Genomic DNA, 14960 nt, shown 5'->3' on the forward strand with positions numbered 1-14960 from the left:
TGGTGCCGCATGTAATAGAAATCACGGTTACACAAACACATCAGTGGCCTTTTCTGCAATCATTCAAAGTCACTGTTTCAAATTCGACCTTTTATTATCTTCAACCGCTGTAGGAAAATGTAAAAATATCTTCTGTATGGAGCACATTTACATTTTAAAGAACAATCCAAAGTAAATAAATGACGGTACATTCATGAACAACATATGCCCTCAATCGTGCCATATGTAATGTAAATTTGAACAGAACAGCCAACAGACAGAGTGGACAGAATAAAATCTAATTTTACATGCTATCACTGTATGTGTTTAATGCACTAGCCACCTTTTTAATAATCAATATATCCCAGAGCTGTTTTTTTGCACTAAAGTGAGCAAAAGCGTGATGCAAGAGCAGGAGAAAAACTTTAAAACTTTAATTTAATCTGTGTCAGCGCATGTGTGAATTTAATCTGTACACTCTGTAAATGTGTCAACTTCATAGAGGTCCTCCAACTCTCCTTCTCTGCTCCCCTCGTTGCTGACTTTCCTGTGGGCAAAAACGCTCGATCATGTTGTTGAAGGCAGGAGGAAAAGGGGTGAGGGGTGGGGGTAACATCCAGACTGAAAATGTCAATGAGCACATGTCCTCCACAGCAAAGCTCATCGCTTTTTATCCACAACAACTCAAGAGGACACGAGACAAACAGGAAACACCAAGCGCCCGACAACAACCCTGTGTGTGTGTGTGTGTGTGTCCGTGTGTCTCCATTTATTTTAGGTACAGCTCGTTGTTGAGGGCTTGGCGCTGTCTCGTCTCTCTCTTAAATCCTCTTAAGGTTGAACGAATAACTGATGAGCTGTGCTGGGCGCGGAGCATGCGAGCTCAGCCTAAACACTTTTTAAAAAATTTACCTCAAGGAAGGATGAAGGTGAGGCGAAGACCCCAATAAGCCCCAAGAACCACTGCAAGAAGGAGATGTAATGTAAGAGGCCAGAATGTTTACTCCGTTGGCTGTCAACACGGTTAATGATAAGCACAGATTCGATCGGAGCAGGACTGTAGCACTTTAAAGGAATAGTCAGACATTTAGGGAAATAAGCTTATTCCCACTTCTTTGCAGAGTTAGATAAGAAAATTGTTTACCGTTTTTACAGTAAATATCCAGCTATAATATATCCAGCTATCTTAGCTTAGCATAGAAACTGTAAACAGGTGGGAAACGGCCAGCCTCGCTCTGTTTAAAGGTGATTAAATCCACCCACCAGCACCTCATAAGCTGGCTGGTTAACACTAAAGGCTACAGTATATCTCATTTCTTTAATCTGTGCAATCTGTGATTATACCCTATGTTTTTTTTTGCAGGAAATAAAAAAACAAAACAAAAACCAAAAGAGATAAACCATGTTAATTAGTGAGCTTTAGATTTTGTTGCCTTTGGACAGAGCCGGGCTAAGCTGTTTCCGGTCCTTATGCTAAGCTAAGCTAACAGGCCGCTGGCCGCTTTTGCTTCATATTCACTGCGCAGATATAAAAAGTGGCGTCAATCTTCTCATCCGAGTCTCGGGAAAGAAAGCGAATAAACGTATTTCCAAAGTGCCAGTTCCTTTAAGCTTCAGCATGTGAAACTTTACCGATGGTGCCTCCATCAGGAAATCTGTCATTTTTATTGTGGTGCCCTCATCGGGCCAATTGAACATATGGAGGGTCAAAGTGCTTGATATTAAATAATTTAAAAAGACTATGAAGTAAATAATTGTGAAAATATACAATATTTTTTTAAAACTCGGCTAAATATTGTGAAATGTTATTTCAACCTGCTTGTTTTCACAATAACAATGTTTACTGTATTATATATTGTATTTACTGTAGATTATTTTTATCTAATTCCAGTTTTTATTTGAAAACGATCTCTTCTAAATTTCACAATGCCACTGTCGACCAGTGACCATTTTATTACATAATGCCTTCTTTTCATCACAAGGTTTTGTCTGTTGATCAGGACAAACAGGGCTGAGCCAGTTGTGTAATTGGCTGTTGCTTGAACAGTTTTGCTTTGATGTTGAAATAAAAACTGCTAATAAACCTGCAATAAACTCCGAGGAATATATTTCATAATAATAATAATAATCATGAGCTGAGTTTAAAACAAATATCTGATATAACACATTTTTACTGTTGTATTCAATATTATGTCTCTATTTATTCACATCCACATTATTTCATGATGTCATGTTTAAGTATTCATTCGCTGAACACTTTGGGTCTCCGTACATAACGACCCCCAACTTCTGTCAAACTCAGGACGGAGATCCGATTTCGATACGAAGTCTAATCTTGAATCTAATTCTCCCTACTACTCTGGGCGGAAACGTCTATGTAATATGTCATCACTGGCACGCAATGCCACAATGCATCCTCCCTCCAAGAAGATCGAATCTAAACACTTCGATCACCTTCTTCAAGCCAGCTGCGCCCAGCTGCGCCTCTCAAATTGTGAAAAAAATCGTAACTCCGACTTTATTTTTTTTAGCGCCAAATACAACGTCGACATACCCATTGGTCAGCGACAGTTTTTTTTCCAGTGCCACCTGCTGTTGTCTCAGATCTCACCGTTTACATACAGCATCGCACGTGTCAGGTGGACGGACAGCCGGATCCCATCCGATTTCATCGTGTGGGAGACCGCGGCGCCGTGCACGGTGGCACCGGTGGTGGGTGTTTGTGTGGAGGAGGATGTAGCTGCGGCTCCACGTCCCTTCACAGGGAGGTGTAATTAGCTGTGCCTGCCCCCCCCCCCACACACACACAGACAGGAACCGGCTTGTTAATGGAAAACGAAAGCAGTGCAGCCATTATTACTGCTGCCGCGGGGGGGTTCCATTTATCTTAGCAGGGGAGGACAAATGGTTTTATCCGCCTGAGTGTGCAACTAATACAAGGACCAAAACAAAACAAACACCGTATAGGAGCTAGTCAGTATTCAAAGATTCATGGTCTAGATACGTTTAACGTGTTTTACAGGTGAGAGACGCACCACGCGTATAAGGTCAGTAACCGACTGATCTATTTTTATCCAAGCGTCTGCTCGCCGCTTTGTGTTGTTGGAGGCCTAATCGCAGAGCTGGCAGTTCAGCGGAGCGGAGCAGGCAGGATTTACAGGACAGGCTACTTACGTAAGTAGACCTCCAGGGGCAGACATGGACCTCTCAGCCCGTCTGACCTGACACTCAAAGGGATTACTGAAAGACCGCTTCCTCAGCATGGACTTCACAAGAATCTGCAACGGACATCAGAGAGAGTCTCAGCGAAAAGACATTTTCACGTTGCCAAAATATACACTTTAAAATCTCAAAATCTGTTTTGTTTTTCATTATTATTTTGAAATCCCATCGAAAATCCTGTTTATTTCAATTTCTGGTGAACTGAACTGTTGAGTGGTTGACCTTCATAGTTTTCATTTATCTAATACCATCATAGATTGTTTATTAATGTCCCCTTCACCCATCCTGTCATATAAATATTGCAGTGCCACAACTTCACAGGCAGCATGGTCAACAAAATGGTATTTTTTGTGTCCTCTACGAAGCACTCTTACGTCTGTTTCTGTCCTGCCTGCCAAGATTTAACGGTACCTCACCGATTTCTTGTGACTTTGAATTATATTTTCAAACGTTAAGCACCCCTATATGTTTTGAGATTCAAGGGCAAGAGTTTTGCAGATGTAAACGACAAAAAACAATCTTGTCCCAGTTTGTTAGTAGGACATTCACTGACTCATAAGGCGACAGAGGGAAAGGGGATCGTAAGGGAAGCCTTCACGCAGTCAGCTGAACGGAGCAAATTGTGAATGTTGCACCTGAGATATTTCCATTGGAACGCTCAAACCAGCAGCCAGTTTGGGGCAGTGCGGCCTTTGAAATGCTAACTAACGGCAACACAAGGGACGGTTTTGGACTCACCACGGCGGAAAGGCTGGGGATGAGTGTGACGCTGTTCTGCACCTCCTCCTCGGTGACCTCCACCGCCGTGCAGTGCTCCTCCTCCAGCGGGAGAGGGTTCGAGCCGTTCTGTGTCACCCACGGATGCAGCTGTAACGACACACTCAATTACACCTTCGATATGAAAAACGAACACAGATTGGTGTTATTTAACCCAATGTAGTAATTTGTCTTTTCTGTGACCTTAATTACTGGGATGGTGATTCTTGTTTCAGGGTTTTTATCCAGCATCCGTCCAATGAGCTCCTTCAGGTCATTAGTAATAAATGGCCTGTGAAAAAAGAAAAATGGCAAAATCATTTTACATTTTTACAGATACATATGTTTTGGGCTGCGGTTACATAACCTGGGTGTGGGTACATTTTTCATCCTGGGACAGGATCAGGAGGAAAAATGTGGAATGAAACTTTTTCACAGCAGACACTTTTACTTCAAACAGACATTTTTAATGTCAAACACTGATGCAACTGATAGCATTATTTATTTATTCTATTTGTTTTCTTGTGCATTGCATTGCAACGATTTCTGGTTTTCGAAGCTATTGTGAACGTGCTTTACCAGACGCCAGTAGCCACGTCGAGTAGGCTTGTTTTCAGAGGTAGAAGCCAAGGTTGAAAAAAGTGAAATCGCACTTTGAAATATGGCCAATGCAAAGAATGGCGAGGTTGATGGTGAAAACGTGCACTTAAAGATGAGTAGACTCAGGAACACTCATTCACACTGCATCCGAGCAAAGCCAGGACCGGTCTCCACACTTTTCAGAGACTCAGCCGACCATTATGAAGCATGCAGACAAGCTCGGCTCATTTTCCACCAAACTGTTTCTCCACAGTGTCAGAACCACAAAACTGAACCAGCCGAGTTATCATATCAAGCTACCTGCACAATAGTTGTAAAATCAATAACACAAGACCAGGCGGTGGAATCATTGTGAATCAACTATGTATACAGAACAAAAAAAGGAAACTCTGGACATCTAGGATTTGGAAACACAGTGAAGTTGCCACTTGCCACTAGTTCAAGAGCTTAAATATCACTTGCTTAATCCAACCTTCCTGGACCCATGGCACCATGGACATTTTGCAAGTGGATGCCTGCGACTAGTACCGCTGATATATAGTATATTACAGTGGCTATCACCATAGGACATGGAACAGAAATACAAAATCAGCGGATAGGGAACAGAAACTGCAAGTTCGTTTGCTGCTTTTATTACAATTACCATTATAACTCTCCACTTCCACCAACAATATATGTGGGTATTTCATCATTTTTTTTCCTTTCAAATTAAGAAAGATCTTTTTTAAAGCTAGTCTGTAAAGAATATTGTAATATTCGCGTCTACTTTAACACCTTTGCAAAGTCGCTTGGTGCCAGATGCTGTCATCTGCCCTCTGGAGACCTACTTAGACTACAGTAGTCTTAGAGTCTATGGTTTGAACCCAGGCTGATATTATGTTGTAGCTACACGAATCCTATTACATAACAAGTGATAATTATTAGCTATTCTGTTCTCTAAATGTTTCCTGATGTTTGCTTACGTCTCTGGAAAGTCCACGGGTTTGTTCTTGATTTTGTTGTGCAGAGAGATGATGTATTCATCATAAAAAGGGCACTGGAACAGGACAAACCAAAATTAAAATAACTGAAATGTTAAAAAATGAAATGTTGATCTGGCTTCTTACTCTACATGCGTTTTGCTGCGAACTTGCTTACCTTCCCAAAGACAAAACAGTACAGTGTGACTCCCATTGCCCACACGTCTAATGCCTGGTAAACAAACACACCAATTATGTGTCATTACTGAAAAGCTCTCAGTGGGAGGTTGGACGAAATTTCTTGATAATTTCTCTGATAGGATGAGTCACAGCTAAAACACGTGTGATTCAGCGATTGGCACTGTGTGTTCTCCACCGCACCGGCGGAAGACGCCTTGTCTCACCTTCCCGCTGAAGCTCTGCTCGTGTTCAGACATCATCTCGGGGGCCATGAAGGCCGGTGTCCCCGCCGTGCTCGACAGGAGGGCGTCCGTCCCCTCAAACTCGTTGCTCACACCGAAGTCGGCGATCTTGACGTGACCGTCGTCGCCCAGCAGCAGGTTGGACGGTTTGATGTCTCTGTGGATGATCTTGTGGTAGTGTACTGGACAAAGCAAGTGTTACGACAAGAGATGTCAGCTCGGCAGCGGTTTTAAGAGCAGCCACGAGGAACTGCGGTGCACTTTGGTGGAACTGTGGCAGTACATTGTTGCAATGAAAAGGAACAGTGAAGTTTCTTCGTCCTTAATGGTACAACATGTTCAACATGCCTGGAACTGTATATAAATAAAGCAGTCATTAAGCGATGTAGAATTAGACGTAACTTTCAGCTGGTTCAAGGCATCAAATTTTGGTGTCTTTAACAAAATAAATGTGTAGAACGAATTAAAATAGCATTATCAAAACTTTTTACTCTATCACTTCACGCTAAGTTCCCCTGTTTAGAATTTACAAGAAGGATATAAATATCTAATAAATGGTTTATAACACACTATAATGTAGTTGTACACAGCTATGAAAACATTTTAAGCCTTTATTAATATAGAGTATTTGCCAGTAATTATATCTTCTCTTATTGAGACATATTTCATATAATTATAGCTGTGTTTCTCTATATTGTCACTCTTTTTCTGTTTATACAGCAGCTTTCACTTATGTGTGTCCACAGAAGGAGTCAGAGTTGCTGACAACAAGCACATTATTTGACATTTATATCTGCTCACAACTACATTATAGTGTAATAATCATTTATTAAATGTTGTACATGTTGCTTATAAATGTTAAAATAGGGGATCTTCCAGTAAATTGATGCCATTTTACAAAGTGATATTTGTAAGTAAATCCTAACTCCAAACTTACAGTACTCTATGCCCAGGACGACGTCTCTGAAGTAAAAGCAAGCCTGCTCCTCTGTGAAAGGGTCGTCTTTAGGCACCTCCATCACCGGGCTGATCGACATGAGCGGCGGAGGAAGGCAGAAAAGCGATTGATTATTTATGCTGTATCTCATGGTGGCATTGCCAGCTCGTCAAACGCCCAACCGGCTACGCCGCTCGGAGTTTGACAGAATACACGAAGGCACAAAAAACATACCCTTTTGTCATCAGTTCGAAGGCTTGGAGAAAAAAATAACCACATTTTAATGACTTCTCTCCTGTGCACTGATATTGTATTGATACACGAGGAGCTAAATTCAGCTACTGCAAAATGGATAAATGAGTCCCTTACCCATATGAAGTCCATCTTCATCGGGATCATCAAGCACCTGAAAGACATGTTAATTCAGGGGTCTCATATTCTGTCCTTTTTTTTTTTTTTTTTTTTACACTATTCCAGTAATTTATCTGTACTAAAGGAATAATAATTATAGTGCTTTTGCAGGTTTTAAAGGGCCCTGCAAACCCGTGGTACACAAACCCAGGTGATTTCACTTGTTTTGGTTAATTAGAGCTCTTCTCAGCTCACTACACACAGTGTGGTGACAACATATAATTCCCAGTATAGCTTCACCACCATTAACCTAGGCAGAGGACTTATTAGCCACAACAATAATTAAAAGAAAAAAAAAAACTTGTGGGGGTTTTCAAGAGCTTTAATTCATTTTCTTTTCACATCTCTTTGGTTGTACTCTTCTGCTTTTGTTCAATTCCAGGTATAGATTAGAAACATGAATCTATGAAAACCACCCTTTTTTTTAATTTGCAGAATTTGTTTATTCACAAAAAAACTTGAGCATCTACCGTATTTTACCTACATCCCATCACCATATCATATTTCTTACAGAAACATGCCAAACCATCGCTAAAAATAAATCATTTAAATTAAACAAATTAGATAAAACATGCCGGTTGCATGTTTACATGCTTGTCAAACATGCTGTTATACAGAGCTGTCTGTTGAGCGCTGAGGCGTCTCACTGACCTCCACCAGTTTAACAACATTAGGATGGTCCAGTTTCTTCAGGATGGCGATCTCCTTGTAGACTCTGTCCAGAGGCAACATGGCTTTGGGGAAGGGATCCTGCTGCTGCGAGTTGGATCCCTGAGGAGGCAGGCGGCCTGAAAGCACACACACACACACACACACACACACACACACACACACACACACACACGCACACACACGCATGCACACACACACAGTATCACCAGTGGAATGACGAAAACTCATTACACATTTAGAAGGCTACTGGATATGGAGATTTTCACTCACGCAAAAATCCACACTGCCTCATCAGCTTCTTCTTTGAAACAACTTTCATTGCCTGAACAAATCAGACAGAGAAAATAATGGTTGGACAAACTGACGTGTGAATACTTTTAAGATAAATGCACAATCTATGACCTTCAACTTACATAGTACTGTTCAGAATCTTCATTATAAGCTAGCCTAACCACTCCATATGAACCCTGGGGAGTAAGACCAACAAACGTGAATGTCTTTATTAAAATCCTTGGTCATCACGTCTGTGTCATCTGGATTATTGGCTGATTACACGTTTATTAATCACCTTTCCAATCTCCTTCTTCAGCTTATACTGGTTGAGCTGGACACAGTCCTGCAGAGAGTGAAGGGAGAACTCAATCAGTGAGACATCTTAGGGGTAACATGTTGAATTACGCTTCTGTCAGCGCAGGACTCCTCACATCAGCGTCTGTGATGGACACACGCTTGGTCTCAATGGTGGGCTGTCGGGCCATGCGGCTCCCTCTCTCCTGCAGAGACAGCTTTCTGTCCAAGAGTCGAGCTCTGTGAGAGCCGGTGGTCCTCGGAGCCCCGGACCGGTAGCCGTTCGGCGGGGTCATGCGGTTCGCCGACACGTCCATGGCTGCGACCAAGTCGGCCAGCTCGCCTTGGTGCTCCGAGTCCACCTCTGCCCTGCCGACCGTGTCAGCGCTCATGGCGGTTTTGTCCTTGTTCACTCACAGCTGAAGGGTAGGAGTACCAGAGGGTGCATCACTTCACTGAAAGACACGGAAAGACACGAAATCACACACGCTGACCAGTAAGGAACCATACAGCTGGTTTTGCAGGGGTTAAAAACTTGTCCCACTAAGCTGGCTTTCTTTTTTTTTTTCCACATATATGAGGACACAAAATCCAGACTCCCAAGCCTGAGAGTCACCTACCAAATAGTGACCTTTTTTCATGCAAGAAAACAAACTCATAATATGAGTTGAGTTTCCACGTTGACTTGGGAGATTCCTCTGTCAAGTCTCAGCCCTCTGCGAACACAATCCTCACACCATACCGCATGAATGAAAACCACTGGCTGGCTGAAAGACAGGGAGTCAGTCTGAAAGACGTAGGGGTTACTAACAATATGTCCAGGGGCTCCGTTCTGTTAAGTGTCCCGGACATTCAGGTGTCCTATACAGTCGAGCTTTTCCTACCAAGTCAAATTTCTGCTGTAGAAAGGTCCGTTCCACCCAACAGAGCCACATAACAAATTGCGTAGGTGCTAAACCTCATGATGAAGAAGAAGAAAACAAAAGCTGTTCGGGCTATAAATAACTAGCCTAGCTTAGCGGCACTAACTGCCGTCCGAGCTTTTGACTCTTTGTGGGATTTGATATGGTTAACGTTCCCTTAAAACGTGTAAAATTAAGGCATTATAACCTTTCTATCTGATACACCGTTTGTCAGCCAGCCGGAAAACTTTAAACCCTTTTGGAACTACTTTTCACTGTTTGTGTAGTTACTTCTTTCTACAATCCACATATCCACACCGAAATATTGTTAACGGTTCGTAAGCTGAACCACTGACTTGACTTCACATTTTGAAATAGTAATGAATAGAAATCTCTTGTATTCTGTATATTTCATGTGTCTTGGCTACCAAACTGCAGACTGGAGCTTGAAAACTATCTGTTGTTTCTTCCTTACATTTTTTTTTTTTTTTAAACAGATGGCACGAGCCTCAGTGTTATATTAATTAAGGTGAACAGAGACAAAGACAAAGACACAGGAAATTAGAAATCTCATCCTCTTACAACAGTCTGGCAGCAGATAACGTTCACCACGACTCACTGTTGCCTACAATACGGAGAACTGAAAAGCTTCTTATGTAACAGTAGAAAGCTTTAACAGGCTAGTAAACTCTAAATACTTACACAATAAACAAGACTGACACAGTGTGTACATATATTTTCAAAAGAATCTATGCCTTTGCAATATATGAAGCTAAAAAAAATGGCATATTAAAACTGATAAACAGATTTGAAAGCCTACTATTCATCTGGATCCCCTTTAAAATATCACACAAACAAAATACTGTGCAAGGTTAAAATATGAGGTAAATTGTTGACTGTACTCACAAGGTGGAGGTGTCTTGTGTTGAGGGCAGTTGTGGTTAATCCGCATGTTGTCCCGCTGTTCTCAGGAGGGGCAACTCCTTCATGTCTGAGTGCTGGACTTTCACTGAGGAGCAGGGAGGGACGTCGGCAGCGACCGTCTTAGGGATTAACTGAGGCCACATATAGCCGAGGCAGAGTTATTCTGAGGGAGGCCGGGCGGCCGTCACCTGCGTAGGGAGGCTGTGTTGACTCTGCCAGGCTCCACCCCGGCCCGTACAGGACAAAACACTCGCGGGACAGCGCTGGACACCAGGAGAGATGCACATGGCCACAAACCCAGGGTCCCGGCTCCGAGACAGTCTGTCAAGAACACGCGTTAGATAGTTGGTTACAACCCTAATATCAAATGACAAAATTAAACGCTGTAAAGGAGAAATGATAAAAACTAGACCAATTGATAGTTACAGCCTATGACCATGGATGGATGACCGAAAAGACAGGGGCCTGAGAGGTCAGGGGGCCCCTGGGCCACACCCTCTGTATAGGTGTCAGTTAATTTTTTTGTTTTTTTTGTTTAAAAGTCCTAGAGCTCAGTGAAAAGAAAAAATATGTCCACAAAAACATGGAAAAACCCTCCTAAAAAAGAAAAAGGCAAAACAACCACAAAGAGACACAAAGTGTCTTCAAAAAGAATCAAAATGACCACAAAGAGACACAACTTTAAGTCTGGGGGTCTTATGTGGAGGGGGCTGGTGGCCTTTCCCCCGTCTGTGCCAAGGGGCCCATACTCTCATAATCCGTCCACGTCTCTGACTGCAGTTCGTGCTATTCAGTGAAAATGCAAAGCAACATAAAGCTCATGTGAATTGATTTATCAATACAGCTGCAGACTACCGTCAGCCTAATTTTTTCCAAAAGATGTGATATATCTCGGGGAAACACACTGAAAACACGAAACCTAACAGATGCCACCGCTCAGGGTCGCGCACGCTGCGCTCTGCTCGTCTATACCGCGAGTTTTTCCAGACAGCCCCTGAACGCAGCATCTACGGCTCACCCTGAGCCCCAGCGGGATGCGTCGGGTACCGTCGGGGCTCCGACGAACCGGGGCAGGGACGGCCGTCATGTCTCTGCCGGTGCAGCTCCTCCAGTTTCGGGGCTGTAGGACCAGAGAGCTGCGCGAGCTGCTCGAGGATGAAGACGAACTGAAACGCATCGTCCGGTGCAGTGAGAAGGTGAGTATTTGACAGAGGGACAACAACAAAAAACAAAAAAACAATATATATATCAAATCAGATTCCGGATGATCAGGTGAGCCTCCCGCTCTTAACACAAGTAACTTAACTTTGCAGAAAAAAAACAAAAACAAAATCCAAACTATTTTGAATATATGGAAATTAAATAACTTCTTGTCCCTTCCGTCAAACAAAACGGAAACGTAGCCTAATATATTGGCATATATGTAGAAAAGTGGTGAACGCATTCGAATATATTGGGAAACACATTTTCAAATTGCTTTAAACATGAATGAATTCATATCACACGTGTAAACGCGTGTGTTCATATACTGTGCGTGACCATACAGAGTAAAGTGAAGTCACAGTAAATGTAAAAAAGACAGGTCATTACTGTACTGTTCCGTTACTTGGCTTCACTGTCCGCATTTAAAAAGCTGTTTCCGTGGAGCCGGAGCTCCTATTGATGACTAGACAAAACTGTGTGTGTGTGTGTGTGTGTGTGCGTGTTTCGCACGTGTTTAACCCTTTTAACTCAGTCTGCAGGGGCGTTAAACCATGTGCGGTCAATTCCAGTTCCAGGCGCTGCAGAGGGCCGCGGAGAAGATGCTGGTTTCAAATCGGAGATTGGCAGAAGCCAGTCTCTCCCAAAGCCCCAAGTTCGGGGACGCCAGGCTGCTACTTGCAGTGAAGTACAGGGAGCTGGACCGACTCAGAGGCGTCATTCGGGCCAAACAAGAACAACTCGGTGAGTTTGGACATTTATTCTGATATATTTTATCCTGGCTGTCCTACACCTGCATCGCCATTTTCCTCTGTTTGGTCAGTTTTTGGGTTTTTTTTTTTCCCTGCCTCATTTGTAGCAGGAAAATACAGTGTCCACTGTGAACAGCTGTGTCTCCTGAAAAACGTCAATCGCGCAGAGGAGGAGTGTGAGGTGAGGATGCTCTTCTTTTTAAAAACCTCCATAGTCTTTTACTCTATTAAACTTAATAAATAGTGTTACCATACAGCATCTGTTGGATGACTTGGTAATAAGTTGTCTCGGCAGACGATGAGATGGTGCTTAAGAAAAATGATCCAGATCAGGGGACAGGAGAGAGAAGTGCATAAATAAAACACGCCAGCCTAGTTTTTTTCGCACTTAACAAAGCCAATGCCGACATCAAGTATCAGGAGCAGAGGGGAGGTCTGATCTGGCGATGGAAAACAATGAGATCTCTCTGCCAACAGCTGCTGTTTCAGAGCTTTGCCGAGGGGGAAACGCCGCTGGCGGATTTCCTGGACGGTTTCCTCAGCTCGCGGAAACGCCACCACAGCCGGTTGATCCTGGTGAGGAAGCTCCAGGAGGCGATTCGACTCGGCGCTCGCCCCAAGGATCGGGCTTTCCCGGCGGGCTCTCCCTGCCAGCCCGTCCGCGGTCCCACCGCGGTCGTCGCCTCGCCCCCGGGCTGCCGCCCGCCGTCCCTGCCCTTCGGCGACCTCGCCAACACTGCCCGCCGCCTGCCGCCTTTGCCACTTTGTGTGGACCACGGCGAGTCCCCTCGCCCGGGAGGGCTCGGACGCGGACCCAAATGGCCGACGGCACCCGAGCGTCTCAAGCCGCTGGGGGTGCGGCAGAGGAGGCATCGACAGGCGCCGCGATGAAGACCTCGTAGCATTACTCGGTGCAGAACATCTATCAGTTATATATTTAGTTTTGCAGCACAGAGCATTTTATGAGTTTATGAGTCTTTGAGTGAGGCAACTCGCTAATAGGAAAATCTAATCTGTCCCACAATCCTAAAAAAAAACAGTTAAAAGTGAAATTAAAACGAAAAAAACTTTAAAAACGTGTTTCCACTGCACCTGTAAAACAAAAAAGCTTTGGCCCCCGAATGAACAACGCGGGGAAAAAAACAAAAAACAAAAAACTGGTCCATGATTGAACTTAATTGCTGCAAAGTACATGTGGTCACTGATCTGTAGGAGCTTCTACACCAGAGAACTGAATGGAACCAGCGGTGCGAACTCCATCATCAGTCGCCGCTGGGTTTTGTCTTTTTTGCCGAGGTGACGTATCGCACGCGCACACACACACACACACACACACACACACACACACACACACACACACACACACAGTGAAGGGTTTCTCAACTGACCCCCCCCCCCCAGATGTTTATGCGTTTGTTCCTGTGAGCGCGAGAACTCGTTCCGCCCCGAGGACCCCCGGGGGACAAACGACACTGCGGACCGCGGACGGCTGACTGCACTAGAGCTCGAAACGCGCGTGTCGTCGCGTCCGTTGGGAGCAGACGCGCGTTTGCTCGGGTGACGGCTCGGTGAACCCGAACTGCTCGCCGACACCCGATATCTGGTCGTTGGCGCGCGGAGACTCCTGCCAAGGCCGGCAGCGGACCACGAACTCCGCTTCGCCGGCTCCCCTCTTCATCCTAACGTTTACCAGCACGCCTTTCGATCGAAGTCCAAGGGGGGCGACCTTGTGATTAATCGACCCATCGACTCGCGACCTGGGCGCTCGCGAGGGGTTAGCCAGAGGGCCGCGTGGCCCGGGAAAGCTCGCCGCACCGATTCGGCCGCGGAGAAACCCCGATGGCGCGACAGGGGATGGTTAGCGAGGTGGGGCGTGTTTCAGAGGCTCGTGTTACACCGCAGACTTCAGTTTCATCTTTGTCAGCGGCCTCTTTTGTCCCACAAGACTCAAACTGGGCAATTTTCTTGTCTGTCAGCCGGTTGTTTTGTGCTTCTCGCCCCATTCACCTCCGCGTCTCCGCATTGTTCGGTGGAGAAAACCTGGTTATTTTGGCACAGGGACAGGCCAAGATCCCTTTTCATGAGTTCCTATACACACTATTTAATTGTCAACGGTTATTAAAATGCTGCAACACAGCTGCCCTATGCTGAAAAATATATTTCATAAGCTCTGTACCATTAAACTGCTGCACACAACAAGCGTTTTCTGACCGAAGACCACGTTCCTAAAACGTGGCCGTTATAAAAATCCTGCCCGGGAAGCATTGTGTTGCCCTGTCACCTGTCAGAGTTGGGGGGGAGTTTCATCTTCTCTCTTTCCCCCCGAAAGCTCTCGTGTAGAAGGGGATTATGCGGCAGAGTATCTGTAACAGCACTGGTTAGTAGAGCAGGTACGGAGTGATGTGGGGTGGGCTGGGGGTCATTGTGTACAAATGGGGGTCAGTGTTTTGTTTTTTTTGTTTTTTTTGAATCTGCCCTTTCAAACAGACAAAAAAAACCACGAATGGATATGTTTTTGGTTTATTTCATTCATGCCTTTATCTCATTTGTGAAATGTGTCCTGTTTTTAAATTGTGTGATGCACCTGGAGAACAAATCCAAACTTGGTTATCTATATATTATGTATCATCCACATATTACATAGTATTAAAAAAAAA

At 44.2% G+C, this 14960-nt stretch overlaps 2 protein-coding genes across 2 annotated transcripts; one reads left to right on the forward strand and one right to left on the reverse strand.

Annotated features, from left to right (window-relative positions):
• Positions 1-344: 344 nt before the first annotated feature.
• Positions 345-8917, reverse strand: camkk1b (calcium/calmodulin-dependent protein kinase kinase 1, alpha b). The gene is made up of 16 exons (XM_040131170.1): positions 8663-8917; positions 8527-8574; positions 8372-8425; positions 8229-8280; positions 7938-8074; positions 7245-7281; positions 7110-7131; positions 6876-6964; positions 5921-6120; positions 5695-5748; positions 5520-5593; positions 4162-4249; positions 3940-4068; positions 3154-3257; positions 892-942; positions 345-526 (listed from the first exon to the last, which is right to left on the reverse strand). Exons 1-16 carry the CDS (start codon positions 8915-8917, stop codon positions 445-447), a joined length of 1476 nt encoding a protein of 491 aa, XP_039987104.1. The 3' UTR covers positions 345-444.
• A 2519-nt stretch (positions 8918-11436) lies between these two features.
• Positions 11437-13194, forward strand: LOC120792210 (vacuolar protein sorting-associated protein 37D-like). The gene is made up of 4 exons (XM_040131285.1): positions 11437-11547; positions 12124-12295; positions 12411-12484; positions 12781-13194. Exons 1-4 carry the CDS (start codon positions 11437-11439, stop codon positions 13192-13194), a joined length of 771 nt encoding a protein of 256 aa, XP_039987219.1.
• The last annotated feature ends 1766 nt before the right edge of the window (positions 13195-14960 follow it).

The sequence above is a fragment of the Xiphias gladius genome, chromosome 7, assembly GCF_016859285.1.
Source record: "Xiphias gladius isolate SHS-SW01 ecotype Sanya breed wild chromosome 7, ASM1685928v1, whole genome shotgun sequence".
NCBI lineage: Eukaryota > Metazoa > Chordata > Actinopteri > Istiophoriformes > Xiphiidae > Xiphias > Xiphias gladius.

Bases quoted from the DNA above. Each gene is read 5' to 3' on its own strand.
- camkk1b (XM_040131170.1), bottom strand. From the start codon at position 8,917: ATGAGCGCTGACACGGTCGGCAGGGCAGAGGTGGACTCGGAGCACCAA. The intron at 7,282-7,937 runs GTCAGTGAGACG...CATGTCTTTCAG, and splicing joins ATGTTGTTAAACTGGTGGAG to GTGCTTGATGATCCCGATGA. The intron at 3,258-3,939 runs GTGAGTCCAAAA...TGTCCGTTGCAG, and splicing joins TCCCCAGCCTTTCCGCCGTG to ATTCTTGTGAAGTCCATGCT.
- LOC120792210 (XM_040131285.1), top strand. From the start codon at position 11,437: ATGTCTCTGCCGGTGCAGCTCCTCCAGTTTCGGGGCTGTAGGACCAGA. The intron at 11,548-12,123 runs GTGAGTATTTGA...GGTCAATTCCAG, and splicing joins TCGTCCGGTGCAGTGAGAAG to TTCCAGGCGCTGCAGAGGGC. The intron at 12,485-12,780 runs GTGAGGATGCTC...CTCTGCCAACAG, and splicing joins GCGCAGAGGAGGAGTGTGAG to CTGCTGTTTCAGAGCTTTGC.